The sequence below is a fragment of the Juglans microcarpa x Juglans regia genome, chromosome 2S (genome assembly GCF_004785595.1).
Source record: "Juglans microcarpa x Juglans regia isolate MS1-56 chromosome 2S, Jm3101_v1.0, whole genome shotgun sequence".
Classification (NCBI taxonomy): domain Eukaryota; kingdom Viridiplantae; phylum Streptophyta; class Magnoliopsida; order Fagales; family Juglandaceae; genus Juglans; species Juglans microcarpa x Juglans regia.
The window spans coordinates 5,313,547-5,335,034 of NC_054597.1; the positions used below are offsets into that span (position 1 = coordinate 5,313,547).

Here is a 21,488-nt window from a genome sequence, read left to right on the forward strand (position 1 = left end):
CAAGACAACCAATAACATCAAATTTCTCAATTTCAAATTAATTAAGGGCACCAAACATCTTCTTCACTAGGTCCTTGAAATCATGACAATTAGATACACTCTTTTGTAAACTTGTTAAACATTGACCCAAGCATCACTAGCTGAATTGCACTCCCAGAGCACATGCTCGATGGTTTCTGGTTGTTGTTTACACAATAGACAATTAGAATTTGAAATGATCTTTCTCTTAGACAGATTAACTCTAGTAGGAAGGGCATTGAGATAGACTCTCCACAAGAAAACTTTGTTGGCATTAGGGATCTGCAGTTGCCAAATATTGGTCCGCTCATCTTGTTTGGGAAGTAGTGAAGAAGACTGACCCTTATTTCGAGTTTGCAGTTCACTACATAGATGATGTGCACTCCTGATAGTGAAATTCCCCTTAGCAGTACATCTCCAAATTCTTTTATCGGGTCTATTGCAATGGTTAATTGGAATTGAATTTATAGTAGTAGCTTCTTCTATAGAGAAAATGGCATTAAGCATCTCTTCCTTCCACTGATGTGATAAAGGGTCAACCAAGTTTGATACTTTGGTATCTGCTTGTAAAAATCTGATTGTGCTTTGGGGTCTAAAAGTTGAATGCTGAGGTAACCATCTATCAGTCCATGTACTCACATCTAATAGTGGTTGAGCTGATATAATACTTTGCCATATATAAGAGGTATTGCGGCCTAGTTTGGCCTTCAGAAAGTCAGTGGTAGGGAAATATTTTGCTTTAAGCACTCTTGCAGCTAGTGATTGAGGGTCTTGGATGAGCCTCCATCATTGTTTAGCTAACATGGCAGAATTAAAATTTTCAAAATCTCTGAATCCCAGGCCTCCTTGCTTTTTTGATCTTCTCATCTGCTGCCTGTAAGATAATTCAAGAAATGAGAATTGGCAGCATAATCTGGAGTTGTCCATGCATACATTAATATAGAAGAGTTTGTTACAATTATAGTTACGATATAAAATCTATGAAGATTTGAGGAAATCATAAATACAAGTTTGAATTCAAATATTTAAAAATACACAAGCAGTTAAGATAAGGATGTGGATTGAGATTGTTGAGACTTTGAATTATCTGATAATAGAACATTATCTTCTAATCTATGTGATGATGAGCTGGAGTTGTTCAATTGATCTTGTAGTAGCTTAACATCCCCCCTCAAGGTAATTGGGAGTTCACGAACCATTAACTTGTTTCTTAGCAGTTGAAATCAAGCACTAGTTAGGGCCTTTTTGAACAAATCAGCTAATTGAGCAGTAGTAGAGATATGTCGAAGAGATATGTCCTTTCGTGTAACTTTTTCCCTAACAAAGTGATAGTCCACCTCTATATGCTTAGTTCGAGTATGAAAAACTGGGTTGAAGGCTAATGACAGTTCACTGAGATTATCACACCATAGGACTGGAGCAGTAGGTAGTGAGACACGAAGGTCATTGAGTACCATTCGAAGCCAATACAGTTCAGCTGTTGCAAAGGACATGGATCGATATTCTGACTCGGTGCTTAAACGAGAAACAACAGGCTACTTCTTGGCAGACCATGATATCAAACAAGGTTCAAGGAAGATAGCATAACCCGTGGTGGAACGCCTGTCATCAATGCTACCAGCCCAATCTGAATCACTAAAAGCATTTAACTGAAGAGAACCACGATCATAAACCAGACCATGATGGAGAAAGCCTTTAAGATAACGTAATACTCTTTTGGCAACAGACCAATGAGCTGTAGTTGACTGGTGCATAAACTGACATAATTGATTCATAGGAAATGAAATGTCAGGGCGTGTTAGTGTGCAGTATTGCAAAGCATCCACCACTTGTCTGTACTCCGTGGCATCTTGCAAGGGCTCTCCTTCAAGTTCAGATAATTTAGCACCTGTTGGTAATGGTGTAGCACATGGATTAACACCAAGCATGCGAGTATGATGCAGTAAGTCCACAATATACTTGGACTGTGACAAGTGCAGACCAAAGGAATTATGAATCACTTTGATGCCCAGAAAGTAGTGCAGTGGTCCTAGGTCCTTTAAAGCAAAATCACCTTGTAAAGACTTGATCAAATGCATAGTAAAAGAGAGCTTGAAACCTATGATGATAATATCATCCACATAAACCAAGAGGAAAATGTGAATATCAAGGTAATGAAATGTAAAGAGTGAGTGATCAACTTGAGAAGCCACAAAGCCAAGATTAAGTAAGACTTCAAAAATTTTATGAAATCAAGCACGAGGGGCCTGATTAAGGCCATAAAGTGCCTTGTGAAGCTTGCAAACTGAGTGAGGGTGAGAAAAATCCCTGAAACTAGTAGGTTGTTCCATAAGCAACTCTTCTTCCAAGTCTCCATGTAAAAAGGCATCGGATACATCCAATTACCTTAATGGCCAGTCAAAGTGGACAGCCAAAGCAAGAATAAGTCGGACAATAGATGCTTTGACAACAGGACTAAATGTTTCAGCATAATCTAAACCCTCTTGTTGTTGAAATCCTTTCGCCACAAGACGTGCCTTGAATCTCTCAATAGTGTCATTAGCTCTTTGTTTAACCTTAAACACCCACTTGTTTTTAATAACATTTTTCTCAGTAGGTCGTGGACATAAGACCCAAGTTTTGTTATCCAAGAGGGCTTGAAATTCAGCATTCATTGATTGTCTCCACTCTTCAAACTTGGATGCTTGAGCATAAGATGAAGGTTCTGTTGGAATGGTAGAGGAATGCAATGCACATAAGGGATATTTTGTAGAATAGAAAGTATGAAAGTCAGGATAAGTTTTAGGTTTTGAATGGCCAGTCTTACTTCTAGTCAACATTGGATGAGTTAGAGGATTTATAGGTGCTGGAGTAGGTTGCGTAGAAGTAGTTGCAGTAGAACTAGAAGTTGACAAAGGAGTGGCAGAAAGTGAGTTTAAAGGAGGATCAGCAGAGGAGGCTAAAAGAGAAATATCTATATGAATTGAAGACTGAGGCATATCAGGTAAAATGGAAGGGTTAGAAATAGGTATTTGAATCTGAGATGAGGAGTTTGTAGAAGAACCATCCTTGGCAGCAGACTCAACTACACACGGCTTCTATAGAGATGAAGTGGATTTGGCAGGGAACAAAGTTTCATCAAACACCACATGTCGAGTAAGATATACACGCTTTGAGAGAGGATCATAACATCTATAGCCCTAAGAATTGGAACTATAGCCAAGAAAAATATATTGTTTAGACCTAAACTGAAGTTTGTGATTGTTATAAGGTCGTAACAATGAATAGCATGCACAACCAAAGGATTTCAGAAATGTATAATCTGGATTCTTTTGTAATAGCACTTGATAAGGTGACTTGAATGCCAAAACTGATGAGGGCATGCGATTGATGAGAAATACAGTTGTGCTAAATGCATCAACCCAAAAAGAAAATGGCATATGAGAGTGAGCCAAAAGACTTAAACCAGTTTCTACAATGTGTCTATACTTCCTCTCAGCAATATCATTTTGCTGAGAGGTGTAAGGACATGACACACGATAAAAGATCCCATGTTGTGCTAGAAACTATTTAAATTGATTAGAGAGGAATTCACCACCTCTATCAGTTTGTAGGGCTTTAATTTGAGTAGATAAAAGATTTTCAGCATAACATTTAAACTTAACAAAAGAAGAAAAAACTTCAGATTTGTGTGTAAGAAGAAAAATCCAAGAAAATCTAGAATAGTCATCAATAAAGCTGACATAATAAGTACATCCATTTAAAGAAACAATTGGTGAACATCATACATCAGAATGAACTAGTTCCAAGGGACAAGTAGACTGCCTAACAGAATTGGAAAGGGGAAGACACTTGCTTTTACCAAGTTGACAAGGTTCACACACTAAAGACTTAGGAAAAGTTCATTTGACAGATGGCTGAAATTGAGACTTGAGTAGTTGAAATATCCTAGGTGCTGGATGGCCAAGACGTGCATGCCAGATGGAGTAGTCACCAAATACACCAATAAAAGCTGTGTACTTCTTAGCCTTATTATTGGAGGAAGGAAATTGGCTAGGATACAACCCATCCTTACTTGGCCCGTGTAAAAGAGTCTGCCCCGAGTGATTGTCCTTCACAAAATAAGAATCAGAGGTTAGCATAAACCAACAGTTATTATCAGAGCAGAATTTTTGTATGGATAACAGATTGGTGATGGCATGTGGGCAATGTAAACCATTATTGAGTTTAAGATTAGAGTGAGGTCTAGAAACAGAAGAATGGCCAGTGTGTGTAATGAGCAAACCCGAGCCATTGCCAACAACTACTTCATCTCCACCTTGGTAGGGAGAGCTGAGGTGAAGTTGCTTGAGATCACTAGTGATATGGTGATTTGCCCCACTATCAGCAATCCAAGTATTGTCCTCAGCAGAAGGAGAGAACTTAACAGCCAGTTGGGATGGAGGGTGACGACCCTGGTAAGAGAAATCCATCCTATGATAGCAATCGAGAGCTAAGTGTCCATTTTTGCCACAAATTTGACAAGGTTCACGAGGAACAACTTTGATGGAGGAATCTGGTGACTTCTTAGATGTAGAATAAGCAGAGGAATAAGTATTAGACTTCTTGTTATAATTATACCTCGGCTTAGAACCATTCTTCTGAGTATAAAGAGCAAAGCCACTTGCTGTAGAGTCCATCTAATCAGCAGATGAAATCATTACCTCATAGTTAAGCAATTCTAACTGGAAATCATCAAAGCAAAGGGAGTGGCACGAGTAACCAAAATATAAGATGTGCCAAAACGATGAAAGCTAGGATTTAAGCCACTTGTAATATAGGATATTAAATCATCCTCATCAACAGATTTACCAACAGCAGCAAGCTGATCAGACCAGATTTCAGCCTGATTCAGATACTCAGAGCAGGATTTAGAGCCCTGTTTGAGTGTTTGCAACTGGCGCTTCAAATGAGCAATCCGAGATCGAGATTGAGAAGCAAACCTTGAGGATAAATAAGTCCAGACTTGTCATGAAGAGTCCAAGCCATAAACAGCAGAAAGAAGATCACCAGATAAAGTGGTGGTAAACCAGCTTAATAAATACTGGTCTTTCTTTGTCCAAAGAACATATGCTGGATTAAGAGTATTGGTGGGAATACCACGATCATCCAAACAGTATTTAGGAGGGCAAGGTTTAGACCCATCCACTATCCCAAGAAGATCATTACTTCTAAGGATAGGAAGAAACTGGGATACCCAGTGAAAGTAGTTGGTATTGTCAAGTTTGATTGAAAGGAAGTGAGAAAAATTTGGAGCAGCAAAGGTAGAGGATATTAGGGTAGAAGAATTACCAGAGGAGTTGGTAGTAGCAGAGTGCGAAGGGAGGTCCATATTAGGATCGAAAAAATGGCGATTAACCTAGAGAAAACTGATACCATGTAAGATAATTCAAGAAATGGGAATTGGCAGCATAATCTAGAGCTGTCCATGCGTATATTAATATAGAAGAGTTTGTTACAATTGTAGTTACGATATATAAAATCTATGAAGATTTGTAGAAATCAGAAATACAAGTTTGAATTCAAATATTTAAAATACACAAGCAGTTAAGATAAGGATGTGGATTGAGGTTGTTGAGACTTTGAATTATCTGATAACATAACATTATCTTCTAATCTCTGTGATGATGAGCTGGAGTTGTTCAATTGATCTTGCAGTAGCTTAACACTGCCAACCCACCCAATGGATGTTCTTATCTTGAGCCTGTTGACCCCACTAGTATTTACTCATGATCATATTAAGAGTTTGTAATAGTATCTTAGGTAATTTAAATAATGTCATATTATAGGTGGGGATGGCTTGTACCATTGCCTTGAGAATGATCTCCTTGCTTGCTTGTGAGAGATGTTCGGTGTTCCAAGTTTTCAGCCTGTTTTGCACTTTATCCACAATGCCTTTAAAAGATGAAGCTCTTGATCTCCTCACCAAAACTGGCAGACCTAGGTATCTTTCATAAGAGGAAGTAGCTCTTATAGTTACACCAGCAATACTAGTAATAATCTGCTTGTTCTCTTCTCAAGTATTCTGGCTGAAAAAAAAATGGAGGTTTTTATCCTTGTTGAGCCTTTGGCATGATGCTTGCTCATAAGATTCCAAGAGCATAAACAATCTACTCCACTCCAATGAGTTGGCCTCGCAGAACAATATGCAATTATCTGTAAAAAAAAAGATGTTTAATGTGCAACTGACCCTGGCTAAAGGAAGACCAATGATTATTCCAGAATTTTCAGTTGAATTGAGTAGCTGATTTAGTACTTCAGCACATGTGATGAACAAGTAGGGTAACACATTGACGTGATGATAGATATTTATTCACATTGACTTTAAAAAAAGATTGACTTTAATACTTACCACAGAAGGGGCATTACAAATGTTAATTTTGGGATTTGGAATGTTATTAGTAGGAGAAATAATTTAAACATGTATGCAAGTCCTGTTCATTTTAAAAAAAAAAATTGAATAAATCTAGAATTCACATTAAAAAAGACTCACTTTTTAATAGTATGTCCCAATATTTTTCAAACGGAATAACAGGATTTGCACACCTTAAGATATATCTAGCATTACTTTATTAGTAAAATTTTCTTAGGTGCAAAGTTTCAAATAATAAAGAAAACTACAGGTCCCTCAAAGATAAACAAACACCAAGATGAGAATAATATCAACTGGCCGAAGAAGGTAAGCACTCGGGGGTTGGTCCGCTGTTTGTATATACTTTGGCTGTGCATGTGGTCCATGACTCACGATGGTAGGTCGCATGTTGTCTGAGGCGATGGATAGTCGGAAGTCTTCGACTCGAAGATGACTCTTTGAAGGCAATTACATACTTTCACATGCATTTTCAGAGATTTAGCGTAACAAAAGAAAGACACAGATTCTTGCTTTCGACATAGTTCACTTGTATCTGTTAGCAGCCTTTTAACGTCTTGTCCTCTTGGTCTGGGAAAGAAAAATATAGACATATAACTCTTTTACAGCCACAACCAACTAAGATAATCATGATATCCAGTAAAAAATGTTAATTTTTTTTTTTTTTTAAGTTTCAATTTTACATAATTATGCTCAAAGATGTTGAAAAAGTAATAGTTGTCTTGTTGCTAGAAAAAAAGAGGTCCTTGTCTTCAAAAAAAGAAAAAGAAAAAAAAGAGGTCCTCAAGACTGGAGAACAGAGTAATTGAAACTGAAGGCAATTGAGATGAGATGCTTAGACCTACCAGGGAAGGAAAATATGTCTAAAAAGAATCCCATTTATCTTTGTCCCCTACCAAGGCAAAGAAGCAAGAGCAAAGTGCGGGTTTCAAGGCACAAAACAATGGAAAGGCCCCAAAAGTTTTCTGAAGTATCAAATCCATACCTATATATACCATCATCATTGGCATTACCTTCGTAAATAAAACACCCTGTGTATTTGTTTTAAAGAACATTTTCCTTGATCATCTATGGCAGAACAAAGGCAACCATTCCGATTTCGGCTCCCTTGGCAATCAGCACCAGCTGCGCCTCCACCTCCACCTCCACGTCCTTCAAGCGAATCACAGCCCCCTGGTCCTAAAATTGAAACCCAAACTCCTGCTCAATCCAGCACTGCCTCCATTCAGAGGCCACCATTCAGGCCTGCAGGGATTGCCTCGTCAGTACTGCCCCCTACAGCTTCCCAAGCACGTGTAGCACAACCTCAATATCCTCGGTCGCCAACACCATCGCCAACAGTCGCTTCGAAGCCTCGATCAGCACCTCAAACTCGGGCTGAAGCTCCATCACCTTCACGTGCAGCGCCTCAAACCGGAGCTTCCGGCTCTGTGCCCTCATCACCATCTCGCACATCTCAGGCCCAACCAGCATCTGGGACAACCTCTTCGCCTATATCTCGTCCATCCTCTCCACTTGCTGACCGACGGACATCACAACCCTCTTCTCCATCTCGCCCAACTGCTCAGGTGCAACCAACCGGTACAACGAAATTACAACCAATTCAAGAAAGCTCTCAGCCTTCAGCCGCTGCCACTCAGCCCCCATCATCTCTCTCTGAGAAAGAACCAAAGCCAGTGGTGTCTCGTTTATCCACTCCACCTGCTGACCGAAGGACATCACGGCCCTCTTCTCCATCTCGCCCAGTAGCCCAGGTGCAACCAGATGTTACAACGAAATTAAAACCCATAATTCAAGAAAGCTCTCAGCCTTTGGCTGTTGCCACTCAGCCCCCATCGTCTCTCTCTGAGAAAGAACCAAAGTCAGTGGTGTCTCTGCCACTATCACAAGAACCTCAACTCAACGCCGCACAAGTGCCATCTGAAACTATTTCCAATTCCCAGAACCGTACCCCAATTAAAACCTCCTCTAAACTAGATGGAGTGACGACACGGCCCACAGAAGCTTCACAAACTTCTCCAACTCAAAAGTTAGATTCTAATGCCATTGGTGGCGATGCTAAGCCAAAGTTAGAGGAAAGGGAGGTAGGGAAGGAAGTAGTGCGAGAAATAATTGAAGAAAAAACAAATGGATCAAGTTATGAAGACCCAACAAAGAAGACAATCACTGCTGCGTTTCAAGAAAAACAGAAGCCAAAGTGGGAGAAGGAAGAATCTTTTGACAGAAAGGAGTCAGTAGTAGCCACCAGTTCTATTCCAAAACAGGTCAACATTGCAAGTTCAAGACATCCGAAGGAAAGGAGATCATCAAGCACATTAACTACACAAAAACCGAGTGTTATCTCCAACGGAGAACAACTTCCCCTGCACGAAGAGGTAAGGAGAGATATCTCTAAATACGTTCAAAAGCTTACCACAAGCCAATCCGATTATAAAAAGCCAGTTAGTGTCATAACCCTATCTGGTGAAAATAGAGGAGCATCAATGCAGTTGGGCTTAGAGTCGACCAAAAGAGATGAATTTGTCCCCATTCACCGGGGTTACAAGCTCAACTCAGATGAGAGCACTGAAGCTACCACTGATGGAGAAGGGAGCTCCACAGATAAAAGGACCAGAGATCCAACCCCCAGAGAAAATCCCCCATCAAGGGCATATGTTAATAGCAATGTACAGAGTGTCAATAACTCCATCTTGTTCGACACTTCGGTCACCGAAAACAATCCTGGCGTCCGGTTGGTTGTATCAAATAAACAAGAAGAACAAATCAAATCGAATGGTAAACTGGGGCCGCTTGAAACACACAAGGCTGAGTTCAACGTCACCCCCGCGGATAAGCTTACGTATCAACCAACAGTAAGAAGACGGTGCCTCAGAGGCCTTTTCATGGAACCAAGTGACTCGGATCCAGATAATCCGGAAAAGCCTCGACGTCATGGTTGCCGGTTTAGCTGTGGGGAGAAGGACAAAGAGAAAGAGATTGGGGAACTCTGAGCAGGTGCATTACAATTCCTAGTATCTGCTTAGTTATAGACAGAAAAATACGTTTCGTGTTTGTTTAGAATAATAAATGTTTGTCGCACATTGATAATAAGGATGTTATAACATTCACCAAGTCATGCTTTCTGTGTCATGTTGTTATTCTCTATAGCTACCTCATATTTTGTATATTCCAAACTCCATTTTCATTGGGTTTAAGGTAATTGTTTATATGTACAATTAATACAATTGTTAATTGGGTTTAATTAAGTGAGATGCATTGTAGAGTAAAAAATAAAATTGGAGATGTTTTGTTTGATATAATGTTAAATTATCACTTATTCTAAAAGGTTTAAACGGACAGAAATAAATAAATTTAATTGTATAAATTATATTACAAGCAAATTTTGCTAAGTTGTCAAACCATTTATTTTTTTTGATACATTTGGAGAATGAGGTTTCGAACCCAAGACCTCAATTTTACAAGTGTAGAATTTATGCCAATCAGACTATATGCCTTCAACATTTTCAACCATTCTTGTTATTACCCATTCAGGGTGTTAGAGCTCATCCCCTTTCTCTATTACTTCTACTATCACCAGCAACGTCGTTCTGGAGAACCATCAGGAAGAGTCCTCAGTGGGCAAAGGATCATAAAGAACAGTCCATAAAGACCCTTAAAGCTCATTGCTCCGAAGAATTGGAAGAAATTGGGATATCTATACAAGGTAGTTGGTGTCATCCAATTTAACATAAATACATTGGGCATCACAGGGAGCAGCAAAATCTGCACTAAATCTTTGCCCTTTGAGAGCTCTATCAATTTAATGAGCTTTTATATTTCGACACCACAATCTCACCTCTCACTTGGGCCTATCTTTACATTCGTGAATCTCTGGATGGTAATGTTCAAGACAAAGCGGAGACGAAATTAGAAAATCTAGTTTGGATGGCCGAGGTTTTACAGAGATTAACAATAAATAAATAAATAACAAAAAAAAAGAAAAAAAAAAAAGAAAGAAAGAATAATAATCACTTTTCTTCTAAATTAGTTAATTTCTTGCCCCTTAATTAAGAAAAGTATAACTTTTTCCATGACAGCTTCTTTTTGGAATAGTTTTTATAACCAGTATGTTTTTTTAGAAAGGTTTTAGTCACAAAAGAATCTTATTAAATAAATCTATAAATTGGTATAATTGGTATCGTACGTTAGTAAATTTTTTTTCTTATAAAATAGATTTAATATATCGTATGAAGTTATGTCAGTTTATAGATTTACTTTTGTAAGATCTTTTTATAACTGTATATAACACTTCTCTTTTGTTTTTGTTGGCAATTCTTAGTGTATGTTTGGGATTGCGGTGTGAAATATAACTTATAGGTTTATGACTTATAACTTATAGCTGAAGTAATAAGTTCTACGAATAAAAAAATATTTACTGTTTAATAACCATATGTTTAAATCACTTTTAAATGTATTACATTTGTTTGGAAACAAATTAAAAAAGTGATTTCTAAAGTGGAAATGACAATCATTTGATTTTTTTTAAAATTAAGATCATACCCTTAAAAGCTTAAATGTTATAATTATCTGAAAGTTGTATGAATATTTTCGTCCATTGACAATCTTTTTAAAATTTGAACTACATTCTAAATTATTCGAAAAAAAAGCATTTAAGGAATTTTCTCAAACGTACTTTTTAAATGATTTAATATTAAAATGTACTTTAATATGTAACATTCAAACAATCTAATTTTTCTATTAAAATGATTTAAAAACTATTTAAAAAAATTTTTAAAACTCTTAACGCAATCTCGAACAAACCCTTAGTTCACAACACAATATGTTATTAGATGCAAAAAAAAAAAAAAAAAAAAAAAAAAAAAAAAAAAAAAAAAAAAAAAAAAAAAAGCCTTTATGAAACCTCACTGTTGTTCCAACCTAAAAGCCCATATCATACACTTGTTAGACAATGGTAGTTGGAAAGACATGACTATCCATTGGTGATCGTATTTAAGGGTTCTGATCAATTCAATCTTCTTGATTGTGTACAATCATCGCTCCTCTTGTGGGAATTGTGGCTAGCTCGCAATAAAGCCATATTTGAGGGCTCCGACACTTCAGCCCTTACTATTATTGTCAATATTAAGAAGTAGTTTTGTGAGCACAATTCTCTTCTAAAACCTAAAACTCTTAGGGTGTGTGTGGATGTTGAAGTGAGTTGAGTTGTGATAATAAAATATTGTTAAAATATCATTTTTTAATATTATTATTATTTTAAAATTTGAAAAAGTTGAATTGTTTATTATATTTTGTATTGGAATTTGAAAAAGTTGTAATGATGAGTTGAGATGAGTTGATGTGAGTTTGGTAACCAAACGCACCCTTACTCGCAAGGATAATATTGAGGTTCTCAACATTTCATCCCTTGGTTAACTGATCGTACCAAATGACCTATTTTAGTCAAATGATTCCACTTCCCATAGGTACTCTCAAGCCGAACATTGACAATAATTCAAAAGGTAACTCTGGAAATGTTGGTTCCAATGGTATTTTAAGTTCCCATAATTACTCTATCATTGTAGGTTTCTCTTAGTTTTTTAGTACACGTACCAACACTTTCGATGAATTGTCAACCGAGAATTGGTTTAACTTTATGCTATGAACTGAGTGTTTTTTACTTAGATTATTGAAATCGATACTCTTTTTGTTGTTAATTGGCTTAATAAAGACTCTTTCCCCTTGAAATTACACTAATATTTGGGATGATATTGTATATTTCAAAAACCTTTTCTCATTTAGTATCAATCATCTATACAAAGAAGATAATGTGCTTGTGAAAAGCCTAGCCAATTATGGTGTAATGGCCCAATGGGACACACAATAAGTTTTCCTTCTCTTCTTCAACTCCCTAAACATATGATTGCCTTGTTCTCTTTAGATCGTGTAGATCTTCAGTATATTTGACACTAATTTTCTAGAATAGTACTTAATTTTGTTCTATTTTTCCTTTATATTTCTCACTCCTTTAAGAAACTTGGTTTTGGTACTTTTTTTCTTTGTAAATCCCAAGTTTTCTCATTTTTGTAAATGTATTCCTCTCAAGATTTTATTTCTCATTTCGTTTTGTTTTGGCCAGAATGGTCAGAATTTTTCATGCGGGAAAAATAACCAGTACGGATAAGTAGGATGTTTCATTTCGGCTAGAATTATAACCATTTCGGCTTGTTTTGGTCCATTTTGGCTGGATTCCGATATTATGGCCGGAATGGGTGTTTTGGTCTGAAATAAGCATCGAAAAACACTACTGACAAGATGTGGTAAGAAATCCAATTTTACAACCTCCGAGAAGAGGTGGATACGTAAGCTTTCTATGGTAATTACGGTAGAACTGATCTTAACTAATCCTACGCATTTTCTCTCCCCCGCGCACTCTCTCCTCAAGCCCCTCTCTTTTTCTCTCCCCTAAAAAGGCCTATTGTGAAGCTCTCTCTCTCTCCTTAAAAATTGAAGCTGCTCTGTTTCTCCCGAAGTCAGAAGCTGCTTTGTTTCTCCCCTATAATCTCTTATGCGGAAAGACCCTTACAACTAAGGCTGTTCATCCGGGTCGGATTTTTTTCCAACCCAGTCCGGAACCCGGATAACCGGATTCCGATTACGGGTTCTGGCCCAGATTTAATCTGGCCCGGTACCCGCATAACAATACCCGGATACATCCGGGCCGGATATCGGGTTTTAAATCCGAAACCCGTCTTTAAATCTGGTACCCGGATTTTTTTTCCTTGTCTTTCAATCCGCAAACAAAAAGCAATTCCAGACCTTTTGCGTTAGTTCAAAATTTCGAACAAACACATAAAACCACGTACATGTTTATGTCTTCCTTCTCTCGACTTAGGTTGTTCGTTTCCTCCATTAAAATGCCAATAAAAGCATTTAGTCTCCCCTCTCATTGGAACCTCAAGTTCATCAACAATGGCAGAGACAAACGGCTCGAATCTCGTGCTTCAGTCTCTCTTCCACGCCCTCGACCCCATATCTCTCATCCGCTCTCAGAGTTCAGACTCCAATCAACCCGTTGAAAGGTTTTTTAATGTGTACGAGTTTTGCAGAGTCAAAGATCTAAGACAGGAAGATGAAGAACTCGGTCTCAGATCACAGCTTCTACATTGATAGCGACGAAGAAGTGGATGCCGGGAAAGAATTTGACAAAGGTGAAAGACAGCAACGATGGAAATGCAAACATGAGACAAGTGCTTACGTCTCCCTTTTCAGTGCAGCAGAGAACGTGGCTTTGGGTTATGCAGCTTCTGCTTGCAGTGCCTTTTCAGTGCAGCAGCAAATGATAGAGATGGCTCAAATGGGGCTCTGTGTGTTTTAATTGTTTTATCCCAACTCCCAAGACTCTACCTAGTTCCCAAGGTTTTAGTTGCTTTATCCCAAGTCCCAAGACCCTTCCGAGTTCCTAAGGGCCAACCTTACATTTCTACATGCTGCTTTGTCTTAGATATAGTAATTATAGTTCATCTCTTCTTCTCTTTTTTTCTGCTATTACTTTAAAAAAAAAAAAAAACGGGTTTAATCCGGAATCCGGGTTTTTAAAAACCCGGATTCATCCGGGTTTCGGCCCGAGTCTAACCCTGGTTAATCCGGACCGGATTTCTGCCCGAGTTTGAAATTCGAGTTCCGGTCCGGGTATACCCAGGTTCCCGAGTCGGAACCCGGATGAACAGTGCTACTTACAACTGAAAGAGCTTTGTAAGTATTTGTTTCTTTTTTCTTACTAGATTGTATTGATGGAGCTAAGGGAATTTTAGTAGTGTTTTTTAGGAAAAAAATAGAGTTTTTTCTTCCACCTTCAAAGCTCCAAGGTTGGGTATGAGATTGTCACCAGTAACAACCAAAGGCTGTTTTTGAATAATATTTACTTTAATAATCACAGATATGCTCTCAATTGTATATCTTTGATATTCTCTATGCATCATTTCGTTTGTAAATTCATTATCTAACGTCTGAAACTAATAAATTTTTGTTACTAAGCACTCTCATTGGATTAGCCAAAATTAAAGAATATTTTTTACGAATGTAAGAAAAATTTGACTTTTGGCTATTCCATTAACATAAATCTCCACATTGAAATAACTATTTTTTCATTATATAATAATAAAATAATATAAGATAAATTTGGTTTTGGTTATTCACATCAAATCTCCACATTAAATTATATATTTATTCATTATATAGTAATGAATAACTACTAACTTCAAAAATATTTAATTTTTTTAATTATTAATTTATTTTATTTTATCATATTTTACTATTCTACCTATTATATATTAATTAATAATCATATTCTTATTAAATTAATATATCACTAACTCAAATTAATATACCAATTATGATAAAATATGTGATAAAAAGAAAGGGAGAGAAATAATTAATAAAATATGTATTTGCTGTATGTACAGTAACCTTTAAATTTGAAAAAATTTTTGAAAGTCACTGTAGCCAAATTTGGCTAATATATTGTGAGCATATTTTGCTCTCTAATAGTTAAATACTCATTGAATTTAACTTTTAGTTAATCTAATAAAAATGCTCTAGACACTACAAATCAACATTATTTTTGTGCACCGAGGACTATCTGAAAAGAGGGAGTTATGCTGAGAAATAGATCCAGAGCAATGACCAGCAAGCAAAATTTAATGGGTGATCACAGCTCTCAACCATTTCCCACCCAAAAATGCCCCAGAGCCGTAGCATTTTCTTTTGGCTGTCCAAGATTTAGAGCTTTCAAAGCAAAGGGCCTCTCCGATATTCTATCGCGACGGGCTTGAGGAAAGATAGAGGGGGCTTAGAGAGAGGGAGACAGAGAGAGAGGGAGGGAGGAGAAAACGATGAGAGATCATTCAATTATCTAAGATCAATTCTATTGTAATTATATTAGAAGTTTAACCGTCTACCTCCTATTGGAGGGTGTAAAAATGGGTTAGTCACCGCATCCTATTTTAAGATTTTCTCTATTTTCATAAAGTTTTTTCATCCCCTTTTCCCCTTCATTGCATAATCCACAAAGAGAAAATATATTTATAAGTTTTATTTTTAGCAGTCATCTGTTAAAAAATGATTAGTGTTTTAATTTTTTTTTTTTTAGAGTTATAATAGATTTTATTACAAGTCTTAAAGACACCAACGTGCAACAAAACTCGATCCCTAAAACCTCAAACACTTCAACTTAACAAGGATGGGACCCACCATATCCAACCGAGTAACGATACACATAACATATTTTACAACACGTATTTAAAATGAGGATATTTTTATAAATTGATGTTACTTTTATAAAATATTTTACTAAAGTATCCTTCATTTTAAAATATGATTGTGTAACATATTGTGCAAAGTAATGTGTGTTTATATTTTTCTTTCATAATATGTTTACATCTTTCTTGTCCACAATCCAGACCATAGGCAATATCACCTGAATAATTCTACTTAACATCTCTACACATTTCACTTATTTTAATTTTTTTTCATTTTTCTTATAATAATTATGTGGTGTATGGATGATAAGTAGAATAATTTAATTAGTTTAAAATAATAAAATAAAATAAAAAAATAATAAATAATAATAAATAATTTTAAAATATATAAATATGTAGTATAAGATGATGAGTATCATTTCTCGTAGGAAAAAGCTACTTTGCCTCCCTATTTTGCCCACTCTATTTGACCGTTGGTCAAATTATTATTATTTTTTACTTAGTGATTAAAGAAATGATTTTAAGTGTATTGATATATTTTTTTTATTTTTTAAAAATATTTAAATATATTAAAAAAATATGAAAAGGAAAAAAAAAAAAAAAAAAGAAAGAAATTTACCGCCCAGCTGTCAACACGGGGCGGCATAATAGCCGCACCCTTTCTCGTATCACCCAAATATCGAACAACTTGACGTCACTCCAGTGCTCCAAGCGAAGCGGCTAAGATCCACTCTGTCAGTAGCAGCTGGTGTTGCTCTGCCAAAGGTCGATGCCGGACATCCACCTCCACATTGCACGGAGTATTTTTTTCACAAGAAAATCAATTTTCGGACAGATCTAAAATGCAGATGAAAAATGAACTAATGGAAGCTTTTATAGCTTTTCCAAATCCTAAAGCTGATACTTCTTTGATCTTTATTTCCTCTCTTCTTCGTTTTGTTCACTTATTTTTCCAAAGTTTCACCAAATATATTTCATCTTTCCCGTTTCGTTGAAAGAGTAGAATCCATTACTCATGAAGGGGTACCTAAAAGGTAAAAGGTGTGGTCCAATCCTTTCATGGGCAGTTAACTCATGGCTGAATTCTCACTTTAGGGCTATATTTGCAGTCGTGTGCTTTCTTCACGGTACATGCATAGTGAGTTTTCAATATGGGATGAGTTCGTAGCAGGAGAAGACCATTCTTGAATGGGAGAAGAGATAGTGGGAATTGTCCATGGTTGCTGGGGAAGAGAATATTTGGAGGATTTGGAGGAAGCTACTGTGAAAAAATTGGGAGAAATGATTCAAACAATGAGCTTGAGCATTGTTTCAGATTGAGGGTTTTTTTTTTTTTTTTTTTAATATGTTGGATGCCAGTGTGTTATTGATATTAATAGTCTCAATTCTGCTACAGGTACACGAGGGCGGGTACCCGTTGCGGAATTACTGACGTGGCTAACACGTCAGCTTTATTATATTATTAAAAAAAAAAAGACGGAAACTGAGACCGGATTTGAGACCTAGGCGCGAAACTGATTTGAGATTTCAGATGAAGAAGAAACATTTTGCGCTCTGAGAAAAGTAAAGCAGGTCCGTTTCGTCGCTCTTCATCATCTTCATCGTTCTTCATCGTCTTCGTGCTGTCTTCCATCGCCATCTGAGCAACGGGCTTCAAGTGAGTGCCGTCTATTTTATGCTTCTTTTTTTTTTTTTTTTTTTTTTTTTTTTTTGTATTTTTCTTGATCTTTTGCACCCCATGGAAGGAATCTAAGGTTTTTTGTTGTGGGTATGAGCATTCTTTGCTTTGTTTTAGTGATGGTTTTTTTCTATTTTTGGCCAAAGATCAGGTTCGCCTCCTCATGTCCTTTTGGAACCGTCCTCTGTTTCTCACATGGTTTTGCCTACCAGGATACTTTTTAATGGCCTTGTGGGTTTATCATTCCCTGGGAGCTCTAAATCTGACCATTCGTCATTTTTTTTCCATTTTGTGGAAATTAATTAGGTCTTATATAATGTGAAACTTGGGATTATGCTCTCTTACAGTGTTTGATTAAGCCTGTCTTTACCAATTCTTTTGGTTTCTCGAATCTCCTTTTATTACCACCAGTTGCTTGAATTTGTTGTAACCTAACCAAGAAACCTTAGCAGGCAGATTAGAGTGAGGGGCTTTCAACGAGTTGGTGAAAATTGAAAACCACCATGCAATGTGATCTTCAACCTACAAATTTCGCAATTAACATCTCAATTAAAACAATTGTGCCGTGCTCACTCAGATATGTATAGTTCTTAATGTTTTTGAACTATTACTCCCTTTAGTTCCTTTTGCAATTTGACTTCCAAACTATCAAATTTGGCACTTAACACCCAAACTTAAAACTGCAATTGTAATGTGTACCTCAAGGACCTGAAATGTTGAAATTGTCATTATATAAAAAAAGTCCAAAGGGCCCTTGCTTTATTAGCTTTTTGGGCAAGGGATCGATTTCTTGCAGGACTTAGAGGGTGGTAGTTTGGCAGGTGGAAGGGGGATTAAGTATTTCTCTTGGGTAATTAAATGCTGAAGCTGATAGAACTTCTAGGCATGCCCAACCTATGTCATAGTTGAGGATATGAACTTTGTCTAATCTCATTATCTCTTCTGTCACCTGTAGCATCATTATATTATAGATAGAGAACTATAAAAAGCATGAAATAGTTCAATATACTAAAGCAGAATAATTATCATGGATAATCATAATATATCTGCTGTGTACAAAGATAATTTGAGAACTTGTAGATGGGAAGAACACTTGAAAAGGAAAGAATTACCCAAGAGTGGCAATTTTTTCTTTTTATAAGAAAGGTGTCGTTTTTTATTTTATTTATTTTATTTTTTTTGTGGGAGAAATATAGGATATAATAGGAGTGGATAAAAATAGCAATGGTTGCGCAGTGACAAAATTTTTTTAAATGTTTCAGTGTTTTAAATTGGCTAAGAGCTTGAATTTTGAGCGGTTCTTAATATCATGTTGTGCTTTAATTTGGTCTAACCTTTTTTTGAATGCTTAATTTTTTGAAAATTTCATAGTGGATATGGGCTTGAGTCATAATGGGTTTAAAGCATTTAATTCAGCGCTTAATGGATTTGTATATTTTAACAAGAAGATATGTTTTTGAAGTTTTGTGGCTGAGTCTTTTTTTATGAAGTAATTGATTGTGGAATTATGCAGTTCATTTCCTCTCGGCATGGGAAAAGGGGAAGAACACTCATCTTCCCAAACACTATCTAACTCAAATACCCCAACCGCGGTATGTTATATTTTTTACAAATTTGCTTTATTTATGTGTTGAGTTAATATTTATTTTCAAAATACATAAATAACTTGTGTAATAACATGTTAGGATATACCATCAAGTAACCAGTGCTTTGTAAGTTATACCAGTGCCGGTTACTATGGACCACTTCCTCCGTGGCCAATGCCTTTTCTGCCATATCCAGATGGCGGCCAATATCCAAGAAACATTCAAGTGGTGATGCCATTGTGTTCTTGTTTTTTTGTTTATATGTATAAGTTGGCCTTTTTTTTAGTTTTATGTCATTGATTTTTTTTTTCTTTTTGCAGAATGTTGGTGACCCGACTCCTCTCATAACTACAAGCTCCGCTACGAGTGGAAAAGTTTATATAGAGGAACCACCTGAATGTAGAGAAACTAATATTGACATTCATCTAATTTTTTCATATTAATCCTTACAGATGTAATTCGGGTTGGATGGATCACAACCGGTGCCTATTGGGTTGAATGAATCGCAACTGCTTCAACCGTCGTTAGAAGGCCCAGGGAACTAATTTACGTAATATTTGCATTGACCAGTTGGGTATTTAAACATTTTTGTGTAATTTAAATTGGATATGGGGCTGGTATGGTTTGGTTTCAATGGCAACATTTGTGATCTGGTATAGAGTGATATGGGGCTGGAATGGTTTGGTTCCAATGGCAACATTTTTGATATGGTATAGAGTGATATGGGGCTGGGATGGTTTGGTTCCAATGGATAAAGCACACTGGGAATGGGCGGGGGACTTTAAAAACATTTGTGGTTTGGTTTCATTTGTGGAATGGGGGGCACACGTGCATTTATATTGTTTGGTTTCATTTTACTTAGCCCTTTTCTTGTTTTGTAAAAACTTTAAAAAGATCAAGTTAATTAATTATTTAGATAATGTGTTTCATATTGACTCTGGATAAATGTTTTCTTTCAGATATGTCACAACTGAGTTGGCAACTGACATAGACATTAACATGAGGGATGTGTTAAATTATTTGCATAAGGTATGAATAGACTTCATTCTACTTTAAAACTTTTTTGTGGTTTAATATGCCCAAATATGGGGGTGGTATGGTCTTGTTTGAATGGTTAATTTTCTGGTCTGGAAAGGAGCAAGTATGAGGTTGGTATGGTCTGGTTTGAATGGCACATTTTGTGGTCTATGATGGTCTGGTATGCCCAGATATGGGGGTGGTAAGGTCTTGTTTGAATGGTTAATTTTCTGGTCTGGAAAGGAGCAAGTATGGTCTGGTTTGAATGGCACATTTTGTGGTCTATGATGGTCGGGTATGCCCAGATATGGGGTGGTATGGACTTGGTTTCAATGGCTCATTTTCTGGCCTTCAACGCATTGATTTTATGAGAGCATATATAACCTGTTTGTTCCTCCAAATATATACTCCAACTATATTAATTCTTTTATTTGGTTTCAGATCACATGCATGGATACTTATGGGTTGAACGTGAAGGTCAAAGAGATGAAAGAGTGAACGTCAAAAGATTTTCAAGAGCTTACTAGATTGGAATGGATTAAACATTTTTATGTTTTTTGGAAGAAACATTAGTCATTTTTTGTAAGTTTATCATTTTGTGATCTGTGTGAGGCATGTAATCACTTATTAAAGTCATTTTTTTGTAAGTTGTAAAGTGTAATAGAATTGTAAGTTGACAAAAATCTCATAGTTGTTATCTTGATTTGATTCATATATATCTTTTGTTATCTGGATGGTCCAATGAAATGTTTATAAATTGCTTTTTGTTCTTTTAATTCTGGTTTAGCAGAATTGTTTTGCTTTATTGAGCTTTTGAGGAAAACAAGTCCAAGATTTGTGTTAGCATGCGTTAAACTGATGGATTTGTTGATAGGCGGCTTTGTTTCTGGTCTTCTGTCCAGAATCCAATTTCGAAGGCAGCACATAAATCACAAAGTAGTTAAACAAACATGATTGTATATCACTGTAACCTTCCTTCTAGTTCTAGCCTCGTAATGCCTTACACATTGCATAAAATACTGTTTCTTCCACAACTGAAAAATTGAAAAAACTAAAATTAAAAAGAAACAAAAAAACTGAAAAAACTAAAACTGAAAAGAAACTACAAAACTGAAAAACTAAAAACAAACTAATAACAAACTGAAAAACTCTTCCATTTATATGGTAAAAACTGAAAATAAAAATAAAAATAAAGTTCTGACTAACACAAAAAAATATCCATAACCACGAGTAGTTTAAACTACACATTCAGACTAAGTTCTAACATCACCAACATAAAAACAATTTAGATACACATAGCAATTAACTTCTAACACTAATCCTACGTCACTTATATAGGCAAGACAAGTAACACGCTACAACAAATGCAAAGGTCCAATATATTCGGAGTAGTTTGCGTGAACGTCGTATTTGAGCTTCGCGAACAACAAGTGCCAACCCCTTATTTACAATCTTCTCATTTCTCGTCGTTAGCACCATCTCTCTCATCTCGATCTCATCCGCTCTCTTACGGAGATCAATCTTGCTCTTTTCGATCTCGTCGAGTATCTTCTCTATCTCTTTCT

General features: G+C 36.4%; 2 protein-coding genes across 3 annotated transcripts; one reads left to right on the top strand and one right to left on the bottom strand.

Annotated features, from left to right (window-relative positions):
• Positions 1–1,553: 1,553 nt before the first annotated feature.
• Positions 1,554–2,096, bottom strand: LOC121252392 (uncharacterized mitochondrial protein AtMg00810-like). The gene has a single exon (XM_041151999.1). The coding sequence runs from the start codon at positions 2,094–2,096 to the stop codon at positions 1,554–1,556; it is 543 nt and encodes a 180-aa protein (XP_041007933.1).
• A 5,181-nt stretch (positions 2,097–7,277) lies between these two features.
• LOC121253120 (proteoglycan 4) lies at positions 7,278–9,647 on the top strand. Of its 2 annotated transcripts, XM_041153042.1 has the most exons (3): positions 7,285–9,166; positions 9,203–9,363; positions 9,443–9,647. In XM_041153042.1, exons 1-3 carry the CDS (start codon positions 7,477–7,479, stop codon positions 9,467–9,469), a joined length of 1,878 nt encoding a protein of 625 aa, XP_041008976.1. In that variant the 5' UTR covers positions 7,285–7,476; the 3' UTR covers positions 9,470–9,647. The 2 variants fall into 2 exon arrangements, with proteins under 2 accessions (XP_041008977.1, XP_041008976.1); XM_041153043.1 differs by lacking the exons at positions 9,203–9,363; positions 9,443–9,647 and having other exon boundaries at positions 7,278–8,781; positions 8,880–9,018.
• The last annotated feature ends 11,841 nt before the right edge of the window (positions 9,648–21,488 follow it).

Excerpts from the sequence above, each read along its gene's own strand:
- LOC121252392 (XM_041151999.1), bottom strand. The coding sequence starts at position 2,096 with ATGCATTTGATCAAGTCTTTACAAGGTGATTTTGCTTTAAAGGACCTA.
- LOC121253120 (XM_041153042.1), top strand. The coding sequence starts at position 7,477 with ATGGCAGAACAAAGGCAACCATTCCGATTTCGGCTCCCTTGGCAATCA. Across the intron at positions 9,167-9,202 it reads ATCAAATAAACAAGAAGAAC|CACACAAGGCTGAGTTCAAC; the intron begins AAATCAAATCGA and ends GGCCGCTTGAAA. Across the intron at positions 9,364-9,442 it reads GCCGGTTTAGCTGTGGGGAG|AATACGTTTCGTGTTTGTTT; the intron begins AAGGACAAAGAG and ends TATAGACAGAAA.